At 39.6% G+C, this 26,019-nt stretch overlaps 1 protein-coding gene across 4 annotated transcripts in view; it reads right to left on the bottom strand.

Moving 5' to 3' along the window:
- Positions 1–25,017, bottom strand: part of MRPL42 (mitochondrial ribosomal protein L42) — a 136,346-nt gene extending 111,329 nt beyond the window's left edge. For 2 of the 4 annotated variants that reach the window (XM_081083749.1, XM_081083751.1), the window contains exons 1-5: positions 24,942–25,017; positions 22,841–23,002; positions 16,743–16,806; positions 13,675–13,759; positions 8,574–8,737 (exon numbers count right to left, since the gene is read on the bottom strand). In XM_081083749.1, coding sequence (XP_080939875.1) covers positions 8,574–8,737; positions 13,675–13,759; positions 16,743–16,806; positions 22,841–22,910 — 383 coding nt within the window. In that variant the 5' untranslated portion in view covers positions 22,911–23,002; positions 24,942–25,017. The remainder of the gene's footprint in view (positions 1–8,573; positions 8,738–13,674; positions 13,760–16,742; positions 16,807–22,840; positions 23,003–24,941) is intronic. The other 2 variants (XM_081083750.1, XM_081083752.1) reach the window with 2 other exon arrangements.
- Between the last annotated feature and the right edge of the window lie 1,002 nt (positions 25,018–26,019).

Genomic DNA, 26,019 nt, shown 5'->3' on the forward strand with positions numbered 1-26,019 from the left:
TTTTAACTTTTTAAATCTAATATGAAAAAAATACAATGTGAGGATTTCTATACCATAAATGATGATACATGTATCTTATGCTCTTTAGTTGTGATGATTAAGATATCAAAAACAGCTCTGGCCTGCTTTACTCAGTGGTTACAGTGTCAGCCTGCAGAACAAAGGGTCACAGATTCGATTACCAGTCAAGGCCATGTACCTGGGTTGCAGGTTCGATCCCCAGTCAGGATGTGGCTCATGTGTCTCTTTCAAATCGATGTTTCTCTCTCTCTCTCTCCCTTACTCTCTCTCTCTAAAATTCAATAAACTATTTTAAAAAATTAAAAACTTGTGAAATTTATAAATTAATTTAAAAAGAAGTACATCTATATATACTAACATGGAACATTAAGTTACAGAATAGTACATACACCTTATCTGTGACAACATGGATGAACCTAGAGGGTATTATGCTAAGTGAAATAAGTCAGCCAGAGAAAGACAAATATCGTACGATTCCACTTATACATATGTGGAATTTAAAAAAACAAAATAAACAAAACAGAAATACACTCACAGAGAACGAATGAGAGGAAAGTTGGGGAGCTGGGTGAAAAAGGTGAAGGGATTAAGAAGTACAAAGTGAGAGTTACAAAATAGTAACAGGTATGTGAAGTATAGCATAGGGAATACAATCAATAATACTGTAATAATTATGCTTGGTGCCAGGTAGGTACTACAACACTTATTAGGAGGGATCATTTTGTAAGTTATATAAACCACTATGCTATACACCTGAAGCTAATATAATATTGAATGTCAACTATAATAGAAAAAAATTATATTAAAAAAATACGTATAGCAAATCATTTATGTAACCATTTCTACACGTACTTATATTGGCACAGTACTAATGCAATAGAATCCCCAAAGGTATTCACTCAATGCAGCAGGGGTTTGAGAAATCATAAACTTTTTGAAATTATTTATAAAACTTAGAAAATGCATTTTTCTGGGAAATGGATTCACATGTTTCATCAAATTCTCAATGAAGTCTGTGGTCCTAAAAAATGCTAAATGTGCCCTAATCGGTTTGGCTCAGTGGATAGAGCGTCAACCTGTGGACTGAAGGGTCCCACGTTCGATTTCAGTCAAGGGCATGTACCTTGGTTGTGGGCACATCCCCAGTAAGAGGTGTGCAGGAGGCAGCTGAAACGATGTTTCTCTCTCATCGATGTTTCTAACTCTCTATCCCTCTCCCTCTCCCTTCTTCTCTGTAAAAAAATCAATAAAATATGTATTTTAAAAAAAATACTAAATGTGATCCAGCTTTTACATTGCTCAACTATTTTCACTATTCAAGAGTGACTTCAAAATGCTTGAGACCCTGATAGCCCTAAACCTAACAAAGTCAAGTTCTAAAATATGCTCAATGTCAAATAGTCCAATAGCATTTATAGATGTCATATCATGCATGGATTTTCATTATGTGCTACAATCACTAACCAGAAATAAGTACATTAATTTTAGAGTATCTTTATAACTTATCATCCAGAGTAAAACCCACCCTATAATAACAAGAGTTAAGCTGAGAGTGCTCCTGGCAAATCAACAGGTATATCATTACCCTTCTTAAATTACATAATGACTCAGTGATATCTGGAATATTTGTCCACAATTTTTAATCCAGAGTGAACCTTTACCTCCTGGTTCACACTGCAGCTAATTCCCAAATCTGTTTCCTACTAATGATACCAGCTAATATTTGTTTCCTCCATGGAAAATATTAAACTAGCTATTTAAATAAAACAGTATTGTTATTTGTACATTTATAGGATTGCTCTACATTTCAGAAATTTAGAATTACTTTCCAGATCCGTCTTATCTTCCATATAGCCTTCTTCCAATCCTTTCTTTCCACTTTACATTTAGTGGAAATATGTTTACTTACTACTTTCGTATTTATGAGCACACATGGAATATAGAGATGTATTATAAAGTTGTACACATAAAACTTATGTTATTAAGCAATGTTACCCCAATAAATTTAAAGAAAATAATCAGAATCATTCACTCGTTCATCTGTTCATTCATTTTTAAATATAAGTATCTACTATGTGCCAGGTACTATTTCTAGGTGCTAAGGATTCTGTAGTGTACAAGACAAACCCCCCACCCTCATGAAGATTACATTCCAATGCAGAAAACAAAATAAATAAGTTGGCCAGGGAAGGCTATAGTGAGTAAAAACCTGAAGGAAGCGAGAGAGTTAGCTTTGCTGATAACAGCAGGAAGAGCTTTTTACACAGAGTGAACAGCAAGTACAATGGCTTTGAGGTGAAAAGAAGTGCATGTTAAGAGGCCATATGGCTGGAACAGAGTAAACAAGGAAGGGATCAGTAGGAAATACTGAGGGTAGAAAGGTAATGGGGTCAGATTATGTAGGTTCTGATAGGTACTAGTTAAGGCCTATAGCTTTTCTCTGAGTGAGATGGGAAGCAGTTGCAGGGTTTTCAAGAGAAAAATTATAAGAACTAACAGAAGTTTTAACAGGGTTACTCTGGCTATGTACTAAGAATACACTACAGGGAAGTGAAAGCAGAAACAGGAACAGCACTATACATAATAAGCCAGGCAAGAGATGGTGGCAGAGGAAGAGGTGATAAGCGGTCAAATGGGATACATTTTGGAGACAAAGCTTAACAGGATTTGCTGATAAACAAGATGTGGAGTGTGAGACGGAGAACAGCCAAGAGTGGCATCAAGGTTTCTGGCCAAGCAATTAAAAGAATGGATATGGCATTAACATAGATAGGGAAGGCTAAAGAAGAAGCTGGTTTGTGGGGGACCAGCAGAAGTACAGTTAGAGACACAGTAAGTTAGGGATACCTATTAGGAGACTGATAAACAGGTCTGTAGATCAGAGGAGAAGTGACCAGAGATAGATTTGGAATCTATTAGCATTCTGATGGTACTTAAAAACCATGAGTCTGGATAAGATCACTGTCTTAAAGAATCAGACAGAAATGAGGAGAGATCCAAGAACTGATCCTACGGTACTCAAAAATTTAGAGATAGGGGAGATGAAAAGGAATCAGGGCATCAGCAAGAAAAACTAAGGTAATATATGAACTTTAGAAATATAAGAGTTTCAACGAAGTTGTTAAGTTTGAATTAATGAGAAAAATAACATGCTCAAATACAGGAACTCTGTTAACACTGCTAAATGATGTATTCTGGAAATACTTATACTGTAAGGAATGCTCCATCACTTTTGATTTCTTTCATGCCAACTGAAGACTCAAGAGGAACTTGCGCACAGATACTGGCAACACTAAAGGCCAACAAGAGATACCTCAGGGTTAGCTGTGAAGAGCAAAGAAACTCAGAATCATGTCCTCAAAAACTAGTTAGAATGGCTAACAAAAGCAAATTACTGAAAGCAGTACAAAACAAATGGATTTACTAGTACATAAGCAGTACCTTTCAAAGAATATGTTCATGTTCGAAGTTTCATGACTTCAAGTAAATATAATGTAATAGCTAAGCCAGTTTAATTTTTTTTCATTATCTCTGATATCATCAAAAAGGAAGCAGCAGGAGCCTCATGGATATATATGTTATTTTTTAAATCAATCTTTGCAGAATTGAATAAAAAAAAAAAGTAATTCAGGCAAAGGCAGAGGGAAGGAAACTAAAAGTTCAATTTAACCGCAAACCCACTGTCCTGGATTTCTTCATTAGTCATTTCCCACACTAACAATTCAAACAGTTCTAGCACTCAGTCTCTGTATAAAGCCCAAATCTAAGACTCTGAATTGCCATCCTAAAATAAATCACTAGAATCAGGAAAAAGCAAAATCCAATTCACAGATTTAGCAGTAACAATTTTTACTTCAGATAACCTAATCACCAACGTTTAATGGCCACTATTTCAGCATCAATTCTGTACAGTCATACTACCTACACTCCCACCCACCCACCTCGGGTGAGGCCAATAACTAGATGCAGGTATTTTATGACTGAATGAAGTGGGGCAACACCTTGGGATCATAAATCTTTTGCTGACCTTGATTAAGAATCAGATAATGAGGAATACCTTTGTGACCTTCCTAGATCAAATGGAAATTAGATGAATCCACATAAATTTTCTTATGTTTGTATTTTTTACTTTTAAAGGTTTAAAATAAGAATCTCTTTTTAACAGGAGACCCAACATATATAAAAAAGTAGGTCTAAAAGTTGAGGTAGGGGGCCTCCAATCCCAACTCTGATTTGCCCAGCAGAGGCCAGGCCAATGAAAAACAAACCATGAGAGGTAGTCTGGGCAAATAACCTAACTGAGGTTTGGAAGGAGGCACTATAAGAAAGAATGGTATCAACAAAGTTGTCTCTTACCCATCTTTCCCCTAGAGACATCTCAGAGACACTGGCATACAAAGGACAGTGGATAATGAATGGGAAGAGAAAAGTGAAGAGTCAGGGCAGGGCACCTGAAAGGTTTTAAACCTCTTTTCAAAGGGACATTGCTTATATGCTCATTTGATGAAACTTAAGAAAACATTAATATAACTTTCCTGAAAATGCAAAATAACACATTTGCTCTTTTTACCACAAGCCATATACCATAAGAACTTAGTTTTTAGGACTTAGGAGTCTTCACCAGCCAGATCCTGGGCTGGTCCAGTCGTGGAAACAAGAGCCCAGTTTCAAGTCATAGCCTCCTCCCTTCAAAAGGGCAAGGATGTCCATAGAATTGAGGCAATAAAGAGAGCTCTCCAAGGCCCCTCTCTGTGGCAGGGACCCCCAACCTGGACAGCAGCTTATCAGCTAGGCTTGAACCCACATAACTTGATAGCTGAACTCTGGGAATAAAACTTCCAAGAACCACTGGGATATTTACCAGTTGGCCATCATGAAGACTACTGTAAATAAACTACTATTTCAAAAAGAAATTGAACAACTTCAAGATGGTGTGAAGATAATTAGGTAAGACAATATTCCATCACACCATAACTTAGCACCCACACATTGTACTAAAAATATTGTGTTAGAGGCCTTATGGAAAATCACAAAACAGAAGAGGCATTCCTGAGACAAGAAAAAAATGTAGAGCAAAGTCAGGAACAAGACAAGGATATCCACCTTTATAAGTTTTATTCAACACTAGTGGCCCAGTGCATGAAATTCGTGCGGGGGGGGGGGGGGAGCAGGGGGGGCAGGGGGAATTCTCCCTCAGCTCGGCCTGCACCCTCTCCAATCTGAGACCCCTTGGGGGATGTCCAACTGCCGGTTTAGGCCCGATCCCTGTGAGTCCCGCAATCCGGGACTGCTGGCCCCTAACCACTCTGCCTGCCAGCCTGTTTGCCCCCAATTGCCGCCCCCGCCAGCCTTCTCGCCCCCAACTGCCTCCCCTTGCCAGCCTGATTGCCCCCTACTGCCCCCCTCACCAGCCTGCTTGCCCCCAAAGCCCCCCTGCTGGCCTGATCACCCCCAACTGGCCCCCCCTGCTGACCTGATTGCCCCCAACTGGCCCCCCCTGCCGGCCTGCTTGCCCCCAACTGCCTCCCCACAGGCCTGACCAGCCCCAACTGCCCTTCACTCCTGGTCTGATCACCCCTAACCACCTCTGCCTCAGCCAGGCTATCATCATCATGGTTTTGTCCAGAAGGTCTCCTGGTCTAATTAGCATATTACCCTTTTATTAATATAGATAGTACTGGGAGTCTTAGCCATAGCAATGAGACAAGAAAAAGAAATAAAAGGCATCCAACCTGGAAAGGAAGAAGTAAAACTGTCATTTGCAAGTGACAAGATACTGTATATAGAGAGCCCTAACGATTCCACCAAAAAACTACTAGAATAAATAAATTCAGTAAAGTACCAGGATACAAAACTAATATTCAGAAATTGGTTGCATTTTTAAATGTTTTTATGGATTTCAGAGAGAGGAAGGGGGTGGGGGGAGAGAGAGAGAAACATCAATGATGACAGAGAATCATCGATTGGCTGCCTCCTGCATATCCCCTACTGGGGATGGAATCAGCATGTGCCCTGACTGGGAATCAAACTGAAACCTCCTAGTTCATAGGTCAACACTCAACCACTGAGCCACACCAGCCAGGCCAGGTGCATTTTTATACACCAATAACAAACTATCAGAAAGAGAAATCAAGAAAACATTCCCTAAATTCAATAAAAACTTAAAAAATAAAATAAAGAAGAAAATAAAAGAAAAAAGAAAACAATCCCACTTACAATTGCGCCAAAAAACCTAGGGATAAATTTAACCAAGATGGTAAAAGACTGTACTTAGAAAATTGTAAGAAACTGAAGACTTTTATTGATTTTTTTTCTTTTTTAGAGAGAGGAAGGAAGAGGGAAAGAGTGAAATATCAATGTGAGAGAGGGAAGCATCAATTGGCTATGTCCTACAAGCCTACAACCATGGCTTGTGCCCGGGCTGGGAATTGAACTAACAACCTTTCAGTGCATGGGACGACATTCAACCAAGTGGGTCACACCAGCCAGGGCAGAAATTGAAGAAGATTTAACTAAATAGAAACACATACCTTGCTCATGGTTGGGAAGAATTAACATCGTTAAAATGTCCATAATAGCCAAAGTAATCTATAGGTTCAATGTAATCCCTATCAAAATATCAATGGCATTTTTCACAGATATAGAACAAAAAAAATCCTAAAAGTTATATGGAAATTCAAAAGGACTCTAATAGCCAAAGCAGTCTTTTAAATATATTTATAGTTTACATACATTATATTTTGATTTCAGAGAGGAAGAGGGAGAGATAGAAACATCAATGATGAGAATGATTGATTGGCGGCCTCCTGCACACCCCATACTGGGGATCAAGCCCATAACCCAGATATGTGCCCTGACCAGGAATCCAACCCTGACCTCCTGGTTCATAGGTGGATGCCTAACCACTGAATCACACTGGTCAGGTATATCGTCAACATTTCTTACCAGGACTATTATAATAGTTCCTTAATGGGTCTCTGACTCCAACCTTTCTATATATCACCTTATCCCAGAGCCTAGTTAATGATTTTCTAATGTACAAAAGTTGGGCATGTCAGTTTGCTTCTTAAAACTTGGCAATGAAAATATGATATAAACTCCTCAGCACAACATAAAATCCTTCATAAGGCCCTTCCTACATTCCCTTCTCATATTTTGGGTCTTATCCAAGCTGAACTACCTGCAAATTCCCCAGTACATTCTAACACATGGTATTTTCTCTGCCAGTGGAGCCTTTTCCCCATTCCCCATGGCTTAATTCAAGGTTCAACCACTCTTGTTTTTTACTCTCCATTTCCTCCTTGCCAATAAACAACTTGAAAATAAGGATTGTGCATCTGATTATCTAGCACTTAGAACATCTCAATAAATATATTTTCATTAATCCCACAGCATGTTGAGCCATAAACGTGCCATGCCAGCCCACTGCTGGTTATTGGTGGACACAGTGAATAAGAACAAACATAAACAATGAAAAAAGCAAGCTCATAATTTTGGTAGCGGAGAGAGAAGAAGAAAGAGAGAGAAGAAAACATTAAAGCCAGAATCAGATAGGGGTCAGAATCAATGTAATAAAATGTTAGCACTTACAAACTAACAGAGGGGCAATTGTAGACTACTAAAGGAATTGAGAACACTATATACTGCCCAATTATTTGCTGTGTACCCTAGTTTTGTTTTTTGCAACAAAATCTGTTAAAGAAATGGATTAAGGCAGTGGTTCTCAACCTTCCTAATGCCTCGACCCTTTAATACAGTTCCTCATGTTGTGGTGACCCCAACCATAAAATTATTTTCATTGCTACTTCATAACTGTTAATTTTGCTACTGTTATGAATCGTAATGTAAATATCTGATATGCAGGATATATTTTCATTGTTACAAATTGAACATAATTAAAGCTTAGTGATTAATCACAAAAACAATATGTAATTATATATGTGTTTTCCGATGGTCTTAGGCGACCCCTGTGAAAGAGTCGTTGGACCCCCAAAGGGGTCGCGACCCACAGGTTGAGAACCGCTGGATTAAGGGGTCAAAACAAAATAAATTATCAGGAAGATAAAAACAATAGGTTAAATGACTATCAGAGAATGAAAACAAAAATTTTTTAATCCTCACCCAAGAACATGTTCATTGATTTTTGAGGAGGAGGAGGAGGAGGGGAAAGAGAAGAGAGGGGAGGAGGGGGAAGGAAATTTCTGGATATTTAGCCAAAAAAAACAAAACCACTAATTCAAAAAGATATATGCCCCCTATGTTCTTTGCAGCATTTTTATTTATAATAGCTAAGACATGGAAATAGTCTAAGTGTACATCAATGGATGAATGGATAAAGAAAATATGATATATGTATTAAATCATTATGCTGTATGCCTGAAATTAATGTCAATTATACCTCAATGAAAAAAAAAAATATATATATATATATATATATATATAGTAGGTAATCATACTGTGTTAATTTCCCCATGCAGAAGTGTGTTAATGCAAGGTAAGTTACGTGTTCTTTCAGTGTTAGTGCAAGTTGAAAAAAAGAAAATACAACTTACTGTCCATAAGGATACCAACGGTGCTTAGTAGTAAAGAACATTTTGCTAAGTTGTTCTATCATGGGTCCTTGCTCCAAGTGTTCATCTTTTACTTCTAATCTGGTTTTCAGTATTTGATCCTGTGTTTCTTCATAATTATGCAAAGGATCTGGCCGAGGGATAGGCTACAAAATAATCAGCAATAAATAGCATCGAAATATAGGAATATTAGCCAGCATTTGATAGAGTTTATGATAAAACAATTATTATTCTCAAGAATTCATTACAGTACCTCAAGGTGGGTAGGTGAATTATTAGAACAGAGCTTCACTTAGTTGCATTATTCATTAAAGAATAAGAAATACTTTTCTTCTCACATCATGTTTTGGGTTTCTTTTCCAATAATAAAGTTCTTATTTAAAGTTCTGTTTTCCCCTCAATAAAAAAAGACCTATTACATTAATTTCTATTTCTTAAAACTGTAAATAGCGTCTATTATTATTTTTAATTCAAAGTTTACTGTCTCTACCTTGAATAAAATTTAAGTAAAATACATGAAAAATCTTTCATTGAAAAGGACATTTCTGGAGACTTGCCTTGGGTGGTGAACACAAAATACAGATGATATAGTATACAACTGTACATCTGAAACCTATATAATTTTATTAACCAATGTCACCCCTTTAATTCAATTTTAAAAAAAGAGCCTGGCTGGAGTGCTTCAGTGGTTGAGGATCAACCCATGAACCAAGAGGCTACTGTTCAATTCCTAGTTACGGCACATGCCCAGGGTTGCAGGCTTGATCCCCAGTAGGTAGCCGATCAATGATTCTCTCTCATCAATGTGTCTGTCTCTCTATCCCTCTCCCTTCCTCTCTCTCTAAAAAAAATCTAAATTAAAAAAAAAAATTAAGAAAAAAAAGAAATGCCAGTAAAAAGCATGGGAAAGGGGTGGGTTTGAAGACTGATTTAGTAAAGATTACAGCCGAACCGGTTTGGCTCAGTGGATAGAGCATCGGCCTGCAGACTCAGGGGTCCCAGGTTCGATTCCGGTCAGGGGCATGTACCTTGGTTGTGGGCACATCCCCACTGGGGGGCGTGCAGGAGGCAGCTGATCAATCTCACTGATCGATGTTTCTGGCTCTCTATCCCTCTCCCCTCTTCTCTGTAAAAAATCAATAAAATATATTAAAAAAAAAAAAGATTACATTTCTTAGGTTAGGCTAGACAGCCTGGACAAGGTGAGTATATACTTGATTTCCTTATAAATAAAAAGAAAATTGTGTAAAAATAAAAGAAAGAAGAAAATATATTTTATTGACTTTTTAACAGAGAGGAAGGGAGAGGGATAGAGAGTCAGAAACATCAATGAGAGAAAAACATCGATCAGCTGCCTCCCGCACACACCCCACTGGGGATGTGCCCCCAACCAAGGTACATGCCCTTGACTGGAATCGAACCTGGGACCCTTCAGTCCACAGGCTCTATCCACTGAGCCAAACCAGTTAGGGCAGAAAATTTCTTATATATAATGGAAGCAGGAAAAACTTCCAAGTGTTTAGATGACTGAAATGCCAAAAAAATGATTCTTTATGGTAATTTGAGAATGTTTTAGCATACACTTACATTTACTTAGCTTATGTACATGAAACAATAAGACCTCTTTAAAAGGCAATATATAAATGTATGAAGGTGGCACAAGATTATCAGAAATGCAAAGTAACAAAGATACCAGTGCGAAGTAGAATGGGAGCCAAATCAGAGACTTGTCAGAGGGTAGAATGTATTCTACAAGGGATAACCAACCCTTCTGAGTAAAGAAATAAAGTTAAGAACACAAAATAAATAGGTCATTTAAAAAAAAGATCTCACTGACTGGTGTGACTCAGTTAGTTGGTTCTTGTCCTCTACACCAAAAAACTGCTGGTTCTATTCCCGGTCAAGGCACACGCCTGGGTTTTGGGCGCCACCCCCCAGTTAGGGGCATGCAGGGGATGGCCAACTGATGTTTCTCTCTCATCAGTGTTTCTGTCTCTCTGTCACTCTCCCTTCCTCTCTCTCTCTCAAATCAATAAAAACATTTAAAAAACAAATACAGCCCTAACCAGTTTGCCTCAGCTCAGTGAATAGAGCATCGGCCTACGGATTGAAGGGTCCCAGGTTTGATTCCGGCCAAGGGCACAAGCCTGGGTTGTGGGCTGGATCCCCAGTAGGGGTTGTGCAGGAGGCAGCCGATCAATGATTCTCTCTCATCATTGATGTTTCTATCTCTCTATCCCTCTCCCTTCCTCTCTAAAATCAATAAAAATATTTTTTTTTAAATAAATTAAATAAAATAAAAAACAAATACAATAGTAAACGTTTAATGGTTTAAAAACTAACAAAAATGTGGATCTCAAGAAACCAGATTATGAAAGGCCTTCAAAGTTAGATTTAGAAGTAACAATTTGACAGAAGGAGAAATAAGGAAACACTTAATGTAGTGTGGGAGGGAATCAGGAGGATGTATAATGAAGAGGTAAAGGACTTGGGCTTCAGCCTATGATTCTATCACTTATTAGTTCTGTGACCTTGAGCAAGTTATTTAAGCTCTTCATTTCCCTTTCTGTAAAGTCAGAGAAGTAATAGATACCTAATAAAGACTTGATGAGGATTAAGTGAAATAATATAGAGCAGTGATGGTGAACCTATGACACGCGTGTCAGAGGTGACACGCGAACTCATTTTTTTGGTTGATTTTTCTTTGTTAAATGGCATTTAAATATATAAAATAAATATCAAAAATATAAGTCTTTGTTTTACTATGGTTGCAAATATCAAAAAATTTCTATATGTGACACGACACCAGAGTTAGGGTTTTTCAAAATGCTGACACGCCGAGCTCAAAAGGTTCGTCATCACTGATATAGAGTATGCTTAGCTGTCTCTCATTACCTAAGAGTTCAATAATGGTAGGTAGCTACTAACATTTATTTTATATCCTCAAACAGAAAAAGTTATATAAATGTATTTTAAAGAAAAAGTGCTCCTTGCCCAGCTGAGGGTCCACCTATGAACCCAAAGGTCACGGTTTGATTCCCAGTCAAGGCACATGGCCACGCTGCAGTCAATACCCAGTGTGGGTCGTGTAGGAGGCTGATAAATGATTATCTCTCATCATTGATGTTTCTTTCTTTCTCTCTCTCTCTCTCTCTCTCTCTCTCTCTCTCTCTCTCTCTCCCTCCCTCCCTCCCTCCCTCTCCCTCTTCCTTTCTCTATGAAATCAATTAAAACCTACTTTTTTTAAAAAAAAGAAAAAGTGCTCCTTATGACACTTTATCATCTCTTTTTTGTAAAGTAAAATATTAATAAATGTCTTTGCAAGCTACTATTCAGATCCTTAGAGGTATCAGCAAATATGGGAATGGAACCTACAGTTTCCTCTCTTTCAGGTTATTAAACTTACTGTTAAAAATTAAATGTTTTAAACATTATCAAGAAGTTAAGTGATTTTCAAGGGTTAATAAATATTCATGGTCTACGGTCCTATTCCCAAGCAGACCCAATTCTAACACATCACAAATTCTCTCTGTTGTATATGACTAATAAGAGATTTTTGTTTTCTAGGTATACAGATAAAAGACATAGGAATTACTGATTCTTCGAAGTCTATACCAAGAGCCTCTGGCAGACTCAGAATTGATTATTAGGCAATATTTGATCTTCTTGATCAACTTCAAAGAAAGGGTACATGAATGTTTCAGTAAAAAGGAAAAACTAAAATAAAACTGAATATCAACTTCATAAAACATTCGTAACTGTCATCCTGAATTTTCTTAATTTCTTAAGAATTTTAAAAATGTGATGTTCAAAAATGTCCATTACATCATCCACCAAAAAGAACTGCCTAGTACTTATATTTTTACTTTATTTTTCCAATCATTATTTTTTTGCCCCTGGTGGAATATCTTTATTTTCCTAAACAAGAAATCCTAAATTTGGAAAACATTTTTAGAATATTAGTTTAAAAAAATAAATATATATATATATATATATATTTTATTGATTTCAGAGAGAGGAAGGGTGAGGGAGAGAAAGACAGAAACATCAATGATGAGAAAGAATCATTGACTGACTGTCTCCTGCACACCCCCTACTGAGGATCGAACCTGCAACCCACAAACGTGCCCTGACTGGGAATTGAACTGTGACCTCCTGGTTCATAAGTCAATGCTCAACCACTGAACCATACTGGCCAGACTAGAATATTAGTATTTTTAATAAAACATATACCAAGGCAGAAGCAAAAAAAGAAGGATCTTTCTACATGGATCTATGGAAGATAATCAACATACTCTAGATTCAAATATAAATGACCAGAAAAGCAAAAATACAAATCATTTTAACTTTCTTAAAGCCAGTCTTCATTGGTATTTCTACACATGACTAGGAACTTTATATACAATATGCTTTCCAGGGTCCTGAGCAGTGGTTCTCAACCTTCCTAATGCTGCGACCCTTTAATACAGTTCCTCATGTTGTGGTGACCCCCAATCATAAAATTATTTTCGTTGCTACTTCATAACTGTAATGTAAATATCTGGTATGCAGGATGTATTTTCATTGTTACAAATTGAACATAATTAAAGCATAGTGATTAATCACAAAAACAATATGTAATTATATATGTGTTTTCCGATGGTCTTAGGTGACCTCTGTGAAAGGGTCGTTCGACCCCCAAAGGGGTCGCGACCCCCAGGTTGAGAACCGCTGGTCTAGAGACTCAAAGGGCCTACTTCCTGGAGAAAAGAGTCATTGTAAGTAAGTCAAGTCTAAATTTAAGTCATGTTTGAGGATTTTATTTCATATTATTATTTTAGTTTGTTTGAGGATTTTTATTTAATGTTATATACTATCATCATGAGATTTGTGAATATGGGTTCAGAAAGAACATACTTTATTCTAACATTAAAATGTTTTCAAGAATGTTTCTATTTGTACAGTCCAATCTACAATTTATTAGTTGAGAAACAAATAAACAAAAAACATCCATGGCTCCCCATGGAAATCCTTCTTTAGATACCACAGGAAATGTGAATACTTCTAACAGCAAATTAAAGCTATATGATTTTTTCATACATACCTTGGTGTGTTCATACGGAATATCCACAGAAGGATGGTAGCAAACTATAGTCCTGCCATCAGATGTCAAAGCAAGTTCTACTTTGCTGAAAAGAATGTTTCAGAAACAGAGGTATACTGTATTCAAGGCAGAATGATACTCTTGGTACTAAAATTAACCAGTTAACTGCCAGGCGTCCAAAACAAAAACCATCCCAACACGCCATGATATTTTGAATTAAAAAAATCAATTTGCAATGAATATTATAAAAATAGATAAAATATTCACAATTCAGGTGTTCTTGAATATTTTCAGCTCAAAATTCTCATGAAAAATGATTTTAAAGTTGGTCAGGACTGTCACTTAGGAAAAAACATTTTTTTTTTTTATAGACACACGTGGCGTGTGGCGCTTGTGTCTACAAACGCTTATGGCATACAATGGGTTAAATACTCATGAATCCCTGAAGAATAGATGCCACTTTACTGGACTGGCAAACTGATATGATCTATACCAATAAAACGGTAATATGCTAATTAGGGTGGACATCTTCCAGACATCCATCCAGACAAAACCACAGTGGCTGCGAGGCATGGGGCTGTCATGGGCTCAAGCAGCCATGAGCCCCGGCGGCTACAAGGCCCGAGGCTCAGGCCTCACAGCCGCTGTGGCTGGCAGTGGCAGCAGCAGCGGGTTGATGGGAGCTGTGCCTTCCCCTGATCAGCCCAGTTGCCTCCTGCAGAGGGAGGCCAGACTGTGGCTTAGGCCCGCTCCCCGTGGAGAATGGGCCTAAGCTATCAGTAGGACATCCCCTGAGGGCTTCTGGACTGTGAGGAGGCAGGCCAGGCTGAGGGACCGCCCTCCCCCCCATCCAGTGCACAAATTTTCGTGCGCCAGGCCTCTAGTACCATATAATAGAGAACAACTCAAACCACCCCACAAAACATGTCAGTTTACTACCACAACAAACCTCTAAGGCCTCACTCATTATTACATCTAAGGTACTCTTCAAATTATTTGTTTTTTAGACTATCCAGATCTTTGAAAGAGACCTTCATGTTTGTCACTATTATTAGAACTTCTTTTTCTTATCTAACAACTTCAAAAAGTCAGAGGACATTACTTGGTTGAATTACTAAAGCTGAAGATCAGCGAAGTACATAATCTTCCAGGTAAAGGATCACCTGAATTTCTAGTCATAAAGATTGAAACATTTGTCTAGATCAGCATTTCAAGTTCCTTTGACAAACAGTACAACTGTAAGAAACTTCCAATAAAAGAATTCTATGGCCCTAACCGGTTTGGCTCAATGGATAGAGCGTCAGCCTGCGGACTCAAGGGTCCCAGGTTCGATTCCAGTCAAGGGCATGTACCTTGGTTGCAGGCACATCCCCAGTAGGGAGTGTGCAGGAGGCAGCTGATCGATGTTTCTCTCTCATCGATGTTTCTAACTCTCTATCCCTCTCCCTTCCTCTCTGTAAAAAATCAATAAAATATATTTTTAAAAAAAAAGAATTCTATGGTCAAACCAATTTGGGAACTACTCAATATTATCCCTTCCCTCCATTAATTCCCTCAGAAGAACACATTTTGGCAGTATTCCTCTAAACACTTCCAGGAATGCTCTGACTGGAACTCATTCTTTCAGGTACCAACTTACCAAGTTTCTTTTTCAAAAACTGGCAACTAATATTGTACTTAGATCTACAGACATTCTAAGGAGCACAGCGTTCAGCTTTTATTAAACATATATTTCCTAGATATATATAAATTTAAGTTTCTAGTATTTCAACACCAACCAGATTTGAGCGAGACCAGCAATTAAACTATAAAGTGTATTTTAGCTAACACAGGATAAGGTTATTTCACCATGTTATTAAGATTAAATACCATGAACATTTAAGACTAAATACAATGAACATTAAATCTATCAAATTATTTTGATGAAGGATCAAATGCACCTATAAGATTCATTCTTTTCAGGCTCAAATTAGACCTTGTCTAATTTCATCACTATCTTAGACACTTACTAAATGTACAATTAAAACTACATAGTGTCACTCTGTGGGTGTGGCTCAGTGGTTGGGCATCGACCCATGAACCAGGAGGTTGCTGTTTAGGAGGTTAAATTCCCAGTCAGGGCACATGCCCAGATTGTGGGTTCAATCCCCAGTGGGGGCCATGCAGGAGGCAGCCAATCAATGTTTCTCTCTCATTGATGTTTCTCTCTATTTTTCCCTCCCTCCCTTCCTTTCTTTCTCTCTCTAAAATCAATAAAAACATATATTTTTGCATTAGCTGGTTTGGCTCAGTGGATAGAGCGTCAGCGTCCCGGAATCAATTCCAGTCAAGGGCACATGCCCAAGTTGCAGGCTCAATCCCCAGTAGGGGGCATGCAGGAGGCAACCAATCAATGATCCTCTCATTGATGTTTCTATTTCTCTCTCCTTCTCCCTTCTTCTCTGAAATCAATAAAAATACATTTAAAACTGAAAAACAAAACACTTTTTTTAAAAAAAACACTATATAGTGTCAACAGGGAAGAAAATATATTTTTATTAAAATTTGCAATAAAAAATGTAGCATAAGAAAATATGTTGGTTTCTGCACATCAGCCTCTGCTGTAGAGAAAAAAAGACATCTTATTCATGCTATTCCCAGTTCTTAGCATAGTGGCTAGAATAAACTGTGGTTGCATTAAATATTTGTGATTTGTATTATTCAATGACAAACAACAGATAAGATAAATAACTGCATAAGCTAATAGATATAAACCCTAAGACAAAACTATAAAAACTAAATTTTTCAAGAAACTTCTAAAGAATGCTTCAAGAAGAAAAGATAGCATTTCTAACAGTATGTCTGTCTTAAAATAAAGTATTTACTGAAATACAATGGTAATGATTTTTATTTGAAATGGTTATAAGCCCATAGACTGGGTACACAAGATCACTGAAATCATTTTAAAAAACAAAATTAAAGAAAGAATACTAAAAAAAAGCAGAAAAACCCCAAATAAGAAATAAAATTAAATCAATTCAGATACAGCTAACAAACTGTTATTTTTTCAATTGAATTTTAATACATACCAATTATAGTCATCTGGAAGAGAAGAGTATGTGGATTTATGACAAACACAGTATAAAGCTCCATCTGTAAAAACACCAAAAAATAAAATGGACTTTGTTAATTTGAGGATATGTTCTCACATAAATGTAAAGATAGCTTCATTCATTCAACCGATAGTAACTATTTACTATGAAGTAGGCATGTATTAAGGGCCTTGGATACAACAAGTAAGATCCAGTCCCTGCCCTCAGAAAGGGTACAAGTCTGGTGAGAGACAGACAAGTAAACAAACAATTTCCAATAAAAAAATAAGCCCTGTTAGGATGGATTAAGTATTTGGAAAGAGAAGGGAACACAGAAAAGTTACAAACACAACTGTATAGCCCTGGCCAAGTGGCTCAGTTAGAGTGTCTTACCATACACCAAAAGGCTGTGGGTTTGATTCTGGTCAGGGTACATACCTAGCTTACAGGTTCCATCCCCCAGGGAGCATTTGGGAGACAACCTGTTGATGTTTCTCTCTCACATCTATGTTTCTCTCTCTCTTTCTCTCCCTCCCTCCCTCCCTTCCTCTCTCTCTCTAAAAAAAAAAAAAAATCAATAAAAACATATCCTCAGGTGAGGATTGAAAAACAAAACAGAACTGTATAGGCTCAAGAATGCCTTTTCAGTGGAGATGATGTCTAAGATATTCTGAAGGATGAGGAAATAAATAGGAGTTAGTACGGGATGAGTAAAATGTTGCTTGCAGAAGGAGTAACAAGTGCTAAGGACCAGAGGTAACAAAGAATATAATATGGGTATTCTAAAAACATTCACATGAATGGAGTGCACAGTTCATAAAGGGGGCATCTAATCTAATAAAAGACAAACATGCAAACTGACCATACCTTCGCTATGCATTAAGCCACACCCACCAGCCAATCAGAGCGACTATATGCAAATTAACCCAAACAAAATGGCAGCTGGCAGCCACGGAGCTGGAGCAAGCAGGAGGCTTGGTTGCTCCAGTGATGGAGGAAGACAAGCTTCCCGCCCCTCCTGGTAGGCTCTGAGCTACACTGAAGACAACAAAGTTTCAATATACAGTGGGGCCTTGACTTACAAGTGTCCGGATTAACGAGTTTTTCAAGATACGAGCCGATTCTTGGCCGATTTTTTGCTTTGAGTTGCAAGCTAAAATTTGGGTAACGAGCCAGCTTCAGATACCGCACCGCTAGTTGGCGCAGTGAACGTCACAGTGAACACAACATCAGCCCAGCATCACATGTCTCACTCATTCACTTTTTGATTTGACATACGAGTACTTTGAGGTACGAGCTCTGTCATGGAACGAATTAAACTTGTAAGTCAAGGCCCCACTGTAGAAGGCAAATAAATCTCAGAATAAAAAAGAAAAAAAGGAGAGGCTGGGAGCTTCCGTCGCCGGGGTGCTTGGCCAGCCTGAAAACGGCCCTCAGCCCCTCACCCAGACTGGCCAGGCAACCCAGTGGGATCCCCCCACCCTAAAGGGGGTGTGGCCATCCTGAAAACAGCCATCCGCCTCTCACCCAGGCTGGCCAAACCTCCACGGGGTGAGGGGTCCCCACTGGGCGGGGCTTGACCAGCCTGCAAACAGCCATCAGCACCTCACCCAGCTGGCCAGGGACCCCAGTGGGGAGCCCCACTCTGAAGGGGGTGTGAACAGCTGCAAACAGCCACCAGCCCCTCACCCAGGTTGGCCAGGCACCCCAGTGGAGACCCCCACCCTGAAGGGGGTGTGACTAGCCTGCAAACACCCATCAACCCCTCACCCAGGCTGGCCACGCACCCAGGCTGGACCCCCACTCTGATCCGGGACACCCTCAGGGCAAACCAGCTGGCCCCCACCCATGCACCAGGCCTCTATCCTATATAATAAAAGGGTAATATGCAAACTGACCCTAACAGCAGAACAACTGGGAATGACTGGTCACTATCACACACACTGATCAATGCAGGAGCTGCCCCCTGGTGGCCAGTGCTCTCCCACAGGGGGAGCTCTGCTCAGCCACAAGCCAGGCTGATGGCTGCCAGTACAGCAGTGGTGGTGGGAGCCTCTCCCGCCTCCTCAGCAGCGCTAAGGATGTCCAACTGCAGCTTAGGCCTGCTCCCTGCTGGCAAGTGGACACCCCCCGAGGGCTCCCAGGCTGCCAGAGGGATGTCTGATTGCCAGCTTAGGCCCAATCCCACAGGGAGCGGGCCTAAGCCAGCAAGTGGTCATCCCCCGAGGGGTCCCAGACTGCGAGAGGGCACAGGCTGGGCTGAGGGATTCCCCCCCTCCCCAGTGCACAAATTTTTGTGCACCGGGCCTCTAGTGTTAATAAAATACAAAATAAATTGTTCAAAATTAATTTCCATTAATCAAAATGCTCATATTTCAAAGCACACTTTTCTTTTTTAGAATACCTACAAATTTAAGAGCCATAATTACTTTTTAAAAAGTTTATTTGAAAGGATCTCCTGTTTAGGGAAAGGGTGTTCTTTTAAATATAAAGAAAAAATGTAAATGTAGCTCAGTATAGTTAAAAGCTCCAAATATATCTGGGCTATATATCTCTCTCTCCCTTCGCCCAACTGGGCCTCTTGCTCCTCAGTATGAAACACAATCCCCACTTTGTTCAAATATCACTCATCCTTCGAAGTCAAATGCTATTCTTGCATAAAAATCCTTTACCCTCTCCCCACGCAACAACCTCCATTACAGAAGGGAGACTTGTCTATTATATACATCCCACAATCAACATTTCATATGACATTGCTATACCTTCTTTGCAATCTTTTCTCTATCTGTTATTGATGTGTATTAAGATATGTAAAAAAGATGTATCTCTTCCTTCTTGTATACCTATCCTTTCTCCAAGGATTACATTATATTTAGAGGTCTAAATATAAATTCTAACCCCAAAGAAAAAAAAGTACCTTAACAAAATTCACTATTATCATACAAGAATGTTCAGCAAAATGTCAACCCCAAAATTCATTGATGTAAGAAAACAAAATACAAAGAATTAGAAATCTAGCCTCATCTCTCAGAAGATTCATTAATTTTCAATTAACTGTGCTAATACAAAGAAGCAGTCAGTAAGAGAAATCAGAGGATAAAGTAAAAAAAACATTCACACAATTTATATTTTCTTGTTTTGCACTATGGAGGATCTTCCTAATTATGCCTGGATTAATTTTAAAAGAAGTTTTAGTCTTTGAATATAAACCAGCTAGGTGAGGTACATGCTCGCTGAAAGAAACCGGGTTGGGTGGCAGAGGCAGGCCACACATTATTAAGTGCTCTTAACTAGGCAGGAGGGAAAACACAAGACAACAGTGCTTTAGTTCAACAAGAAACTCTGTACAATTCTTATTCTGCACTTACAGACGTTTGTACCCTCATGACATACATCACATTCTACCTCATTCTCCAGATATTTCTAGTTTCTATAGATGTCTGTTTCACCTACAAATCTAAGTAAATTCCTTAAGGCCAATAACCACACCATGTACATTAATGTGTCCCTCATACTGTAGTGGCTACTAAAAAATAGTGGCTGCCAAACTACCTCTAAAATGTTAATTTCTGCATAATTAATACTTGAAAAACTCATATGACATTTTATCAAGAGGAAAATTCTAGTTACGGTAAGTACCAGAGGTTCTAAATATATCATTAGGACAAGTTAACATCAATCAACCCAAAAACAACTAAATGTGCCCAAAAGAATTCCAATGAAGAGTCAGTTCTCTGTAACTTATGGGCTACTGTTACATAAATATGCTTAACTGCATTTTAATAAGATATATAAAAGCTAAGCCTGGCTGGTGTGGTTCAGTTGGATGAGCATCATCCTGTGCATCAAAAGGTTACTGGTTTGATTCCTGGTCAGGGCACATGCCCAAATTGTGGGTTTGGTCCCCCAGTCAGGGTGCGTACATGGAGGCAACTGATCGATGTTTCGCTCTCTATTTTTTTTAAAAAAATAAAAGGTGATAACCCCACTTAATCTACAAATGTTCAATATTTTAAGTTACTACAGGTAAGGCCGTACAGCAGGAAGTGTATTGGACAAAGTAAGATGGGGAGACCTCGGTTTTGATCACAATTCTCATTTACCACTTATACAACCCTGGGTATGTTTTTGAAGGCCAGAGAGCTCAAGTTCCTTCATCTTCAAAGTTGTAGAGATCAAACAACTTAATATGCTAAAAAAGAGAAAATGTTCCACATTCTCATGCTGTGTATTTTGGAAGGTTTAAGAAGTTCCTTCTGAAATACAGGGAGGCCTTTTTATTTTTGCTCATTAATTTTCTTCCTTAATCATGGTTTTGCTTTGCCTCTAATATTAATATTCTTCCTTTTGGTATAAAATAGCAATAATATTAATTCTATACTCCAATAATAGTAATAGAAATTATGCAGTATAGGGGCTTAGGATGCAAGAAGTCAGGTAGTCACCGAGTACCAGGATGATAATGGAACAATTTTCCGGGGTAACTTACATTAATTTTTAGTTAAATTTTGACAACGCCAATCCATTCAGATCAATTCAACACTTATTTATCACCTACCATGAATGAGAGGCACTGAGGAAACCAAAATAAATTAGTGCACAAATTTACAATCTAGTGGGTAAAGTACACATAGACAAATGTCATTTACCCTAGGACAGATTAACCCAAGTGAGGACTAACTGCTGTTTCAGGACATGGATTAGGTAAAAACTGATTAGGTCTGATTTTCCATCAGTCTTGGAGCTGGGTTTCTGTCAGGGCAAAGGGGAGGCTAAACAGCAGGGGCCTCACTCACAATTCTCCACAAAAATGTTCCCAGGCAATCAAGGGCTGACTATTGTTTTGTTTTGACTCTGATTTTTACATCAAAAGTCTCTTAGCAATCTCCTCCTCCGTTTACTTAGATCATTATATTTTTACTTATACTTCTAATCCTACTCTTCAAACTCTTTCCCCCTTAACTCAATAAACACTCTATTGCAAATGAGAGTAAACAGGAAACATAAACAAAGATATTCAAATGAGGCAGAAATGCATAAAAGATAAGCTGCTCAGGCCAGTGTGGCTCACGTGGCTGAGCATCTGCCCAAGCTTGGAAAGGTTGCCAGTTCGATTCCTGGGTCAGGGCACATACCCAGGTTGTGGGTTACCCGGGTCAGGGTATGTATGGGAGGCAACCAATTGATGTTTCTCTCTGCCTCCCGGCTTTCCCTCTAAAATCAATAAAATAAAATAAAAAATTTGGCTGATGTAGCTAAACATGCAAAAGCAAACCATAGGGAACTCTCTCACTATGTCTACTTTAGAAATGGGAGAATAGTGTTTGGACAGTGAGGAAAAAGGGTGAAAGTAAGGTTGGCTGGGGAATAAGATTTTAATAATCTACTTATTTATTTGGGTTGATATTTTGGCTTTCAAACATGTATTAATAGATTTTGAAAAAAAACACACACATTACATTGCATTTCTTTAGAAATGGTAGGTAAAATTTACATTTTTTAAATGGCTAAATATATAAAAACACAAAGAGAATACACCAAAACATTAACACTGATTATCTTTGTAAGATGGGATTGTAATTTTGCCCTTTATTTACTGATGTTTACTATTACTAAAAAATATGTAAAAAAATAATAATGTGAAAATATAATAAATATGACTCAAATCAGAGAAAGTTTGTTTCTCTTCATCAGTCTTTCACTTGCCCTCAGCTAAAACCCCACTTGTGGTCTACACAGATAATCCATTTGGTCCATACTTTCTAGTCTGCATTTGTACATGTATACACACACATATATTGGTAAATTACCTTTTATATGTACAAATGGGATCATACAATAGATACTATTCTATGACATACTTTAAAAAATATATTTTTATTGATTTTAAGAGAGGGAGAAAGAAACATCAATGTGAGAAAGAAACATCGAGTGCCAGCAGCTGCCTCCTGCACACCCCCTACCAGGGACAGAGTCCACTTAGTCCTCCTGCTAAGACATACAATAAGTAAATGCTTTAAACTTTCTATAATGAATACATATTTCTATATTTGAAAAAGTTTAAAACTCTTTTTAAACATTAAATACTCACTTACTTTGGATTGGAAAGAAATGTTTCAAAAAAGTTCTGTTTGATATCGCCCATTTCACTGCTGATACGGCCATGGTGAATCAAGATGCTTTATCAGGTGGTGTGGGAAAAGATCTGAAGAGAAAATGCTTTTAAAATTTGCTTCTAGGCATACCTATTTTCATCCCTGAGTGAGAGATAAAGAATAAATCAATCAATCACTGCTCCCTATGGTAAATTCAAGTGACACAATATATTGACCATTACAAGGACAAGATAGGAATCACTACCTAGCCACAATCACCTAAAGCAAAACTTTTAAACAGCTTTCCATTTCCATGTTATATAAGAGCAACATTATCAAAATACATGACCAGAAACCCCAGAACTAGGTCCTTTACAATTTCTCTTAAACGCAAAGTTCTCAGCACCTAGTATAGTTCTTTCCACTTCATGAGTGCTCAGTAAATGTGGAATTACCCTTGGAAACAGTCACTCACACATGCTACACAGAGCATCCTCTTTCATACACTAATGTGTATGTGTACGACGTGCCAGGTACGATACGTAAGATCTTATTACAGCTCTGAAAGTGGTATTCAGTTTCCAACTAAAGGAAATATTAAACAAGGCCTATCCTTGGCCTATTAAATACTGATACGCTTAGACGATTAACACCCTAAAGTGCCAAATATAATTTCACCATCTTATATACAGGGTGGGGCAAAAGTAGGTCAACAGTTGTGAGTACATGAAACAGTTTATTCGTATATTATTATTTAGTAGAAGCCAGTGCACGAAAATTCAGCCTGGCCTGCGCCCCCTATTAGTCCGGGAGCCCTCAGGGGATGTCCTCCCTCTGTGGCCCCATCACAGCTGCTGCCACCCATGGCCGTCCCCTCCCTCAGCCCGCTGGCATGTGCCTTGGCTGGCCTGGAGCCGCCTGCTGGATGGCCCCACCTCCCACTGAACGACTGTTCCACCATTCAGTCGATTTGCATATTATGCTTTTATTATATAGGAAGGATTATTGTTATTTTCCATATGAACTGTAAACCTACCTTAGCTCCATCCTGTATGTTTACGGTTTTTCATTTTCCAAGGTACTTTCATTACCATTTCATTTCACTTTCATATTAACCATGAGAGGTATCTTTATTTTGATCCACTATGAAACTAAGTACAAACTTTAAATGAGTAACTTCCAAGAGTCGGTCGCAAACTGGGAAACACTGGGCAAGTTATTAACTCAATGACCCTCAGTTTCTTCCACGGTAAATGGGGAAAAGAACCACAACCTCCACGGCTATTGCGAATGAAAGAATACAAGCACTGCTACAGCCCTGGTTTTCTCCTCCCCTCCCCCACACGGGCAACGCGGGATTCGCACGCGGTTCCGTCTGCTCGCCTGACCTCGCAGGTCAATTCCTTCCCCTGTCGGTGCACGAGCGCCGCTCTCCTGAGTTCACAGTGTGCTTTTCCCGGCTTACCACCCACTTTCCTGCCCTTTATGCGCCCTCCCACCGGCCGGTGACGTGGGCATCTTCATGCCACACACTCAGAGGTTCAGAGCGGTCAAACGATGCTGCCCACCATACCTGTGCTTTGTCGGTGGCCAGAGTGGTGTGCAAACCCGCTTTCTGAGCACAAACCCAGAACAAGACATTTGGGGTGGGTGGGGGGTGGGGGGAGGTCTCCTCTGCCCGAGCCCCGAGGCAGCTCACCCATAGGGCGGTCAGATTAGTCACCCCGCGGAGAGTAATTCGGAGGGTCAACCCCTAGGCCCGAGATTCAGCCCCGAAGCAAAAACTGCAGAGAGCCTCGGAGGGCCCTGAGTCTGAGCGACAGGCTACCAGGAGCGCGGGGTCCAACATCCGGGGGCAGATCCCACAGACTCGGGCCCGGAGGAGTCCTTGGGCACCGGGCGCAGGCTCGCCGCTGGTACCCACAGGACACGCGCGGCCACGCGCCGGCCCCTCGGCAGGACGCCCGAGACTGGCGGCGCCAGAGGCTGTATCCAGCCGCGAACCACAGGCGGGAGGCCGCGACAACCGGGCAGACCTCCGGGCCTACCCGACTCAGCTTTCAGGGACTCCCTGACCGGAGGAGGAAAAGGCACCGGTTACCTTGACGTCTGCTCACCACGAGCCCGCCATCTTCCTCCAGCCGGGTCCTAGGACAACCACTCCACGTGCCTTCCTGGCTGCCGGGCATTCTGGGAAATGTAGTCTCGCGGGAAAGAGCTCCCTGCGGGGCGGGGGGGCGGGGCGGGGGGCAGAGGGCGGGGCGTACTGGGTGCCACCTCACATGCTCCAGTTAGCTGCTAGCAACTTGACTCACATCACTCAAAAAAAAACCACAAAAAAACACAAGATCGCTGCCCCACGCACACATCCTTAGAAAGCAGCAAGCGGTATTCTATTTAAGTTTATATTAATAATTAGAGTCCCTAATGGGGGGATGAGGACACATTTGTAATACCTTAACCAATAAAGAAATTTAAAAGTAATAATAATAATAATAATAATAATAATAATTAGAGTCCCGCCGGTGTGTTCAGAGGTTGAGCATCGACCTATGAATCAGGAGTCATGGTTGGATTCCTAGTCAGGGCACATTGCGGAGGAGAGGGGGGCGGGGTGGGGTTTGGGGGAGTTGCTGGCTTGATCCCTAGTGTGGAGAATGCAGGAGGGAGCTGATGGGTGATTCTCACTTCCCCCTTTTAACTTCACACCCAACCCCACCCCTAAGGGTTTAAAATAGGGAAGTGAGGAGGGCCTCCAATCCGAGAACCCAGCACTGTGTTCCGAGAACTGTGCTAGCTATTCACTATGGGAGGAAGAAAATGTGCAGAATCCTGAATTTTGCCATTTATCTTACACTTTCTGTTCTCATTGCCATCAGTGCTCTTCTTTCAGCTCTTATGACCACTGCCTTACTTTATCCATATTGCTCAAATATCATCTCAGAGAAGACCACACCATTAAAATAGCCTCACTCACCCATATACTATTGTCTTCCTTTAGTTTTCTTCATAACATCTACCATTATAGAACATCATATTATTTGTCTCCTCATTTCATGTCCCGAATGCTGGAATGAAAGCTCCACAAAGGCAGGGTCAGGTATCTATCTTGTCTATATTGTATGCAAACCCAACATCTAGAACTGTGCTTGGTCTCACTGAAGGCCTCCAGTATTTGT

Source organism: Myotis nattereri (genome assembly GCF_964212035.1).
Source record: "Myotis nattereri genome assembly, chromosome: 2".
NCBI classification, from domain to species: Eukaryota; Metazoa; Chordata; class Mammalia; order Chiroptera; family Vespertilionidae; genus Myotis; species Myotis nattereri.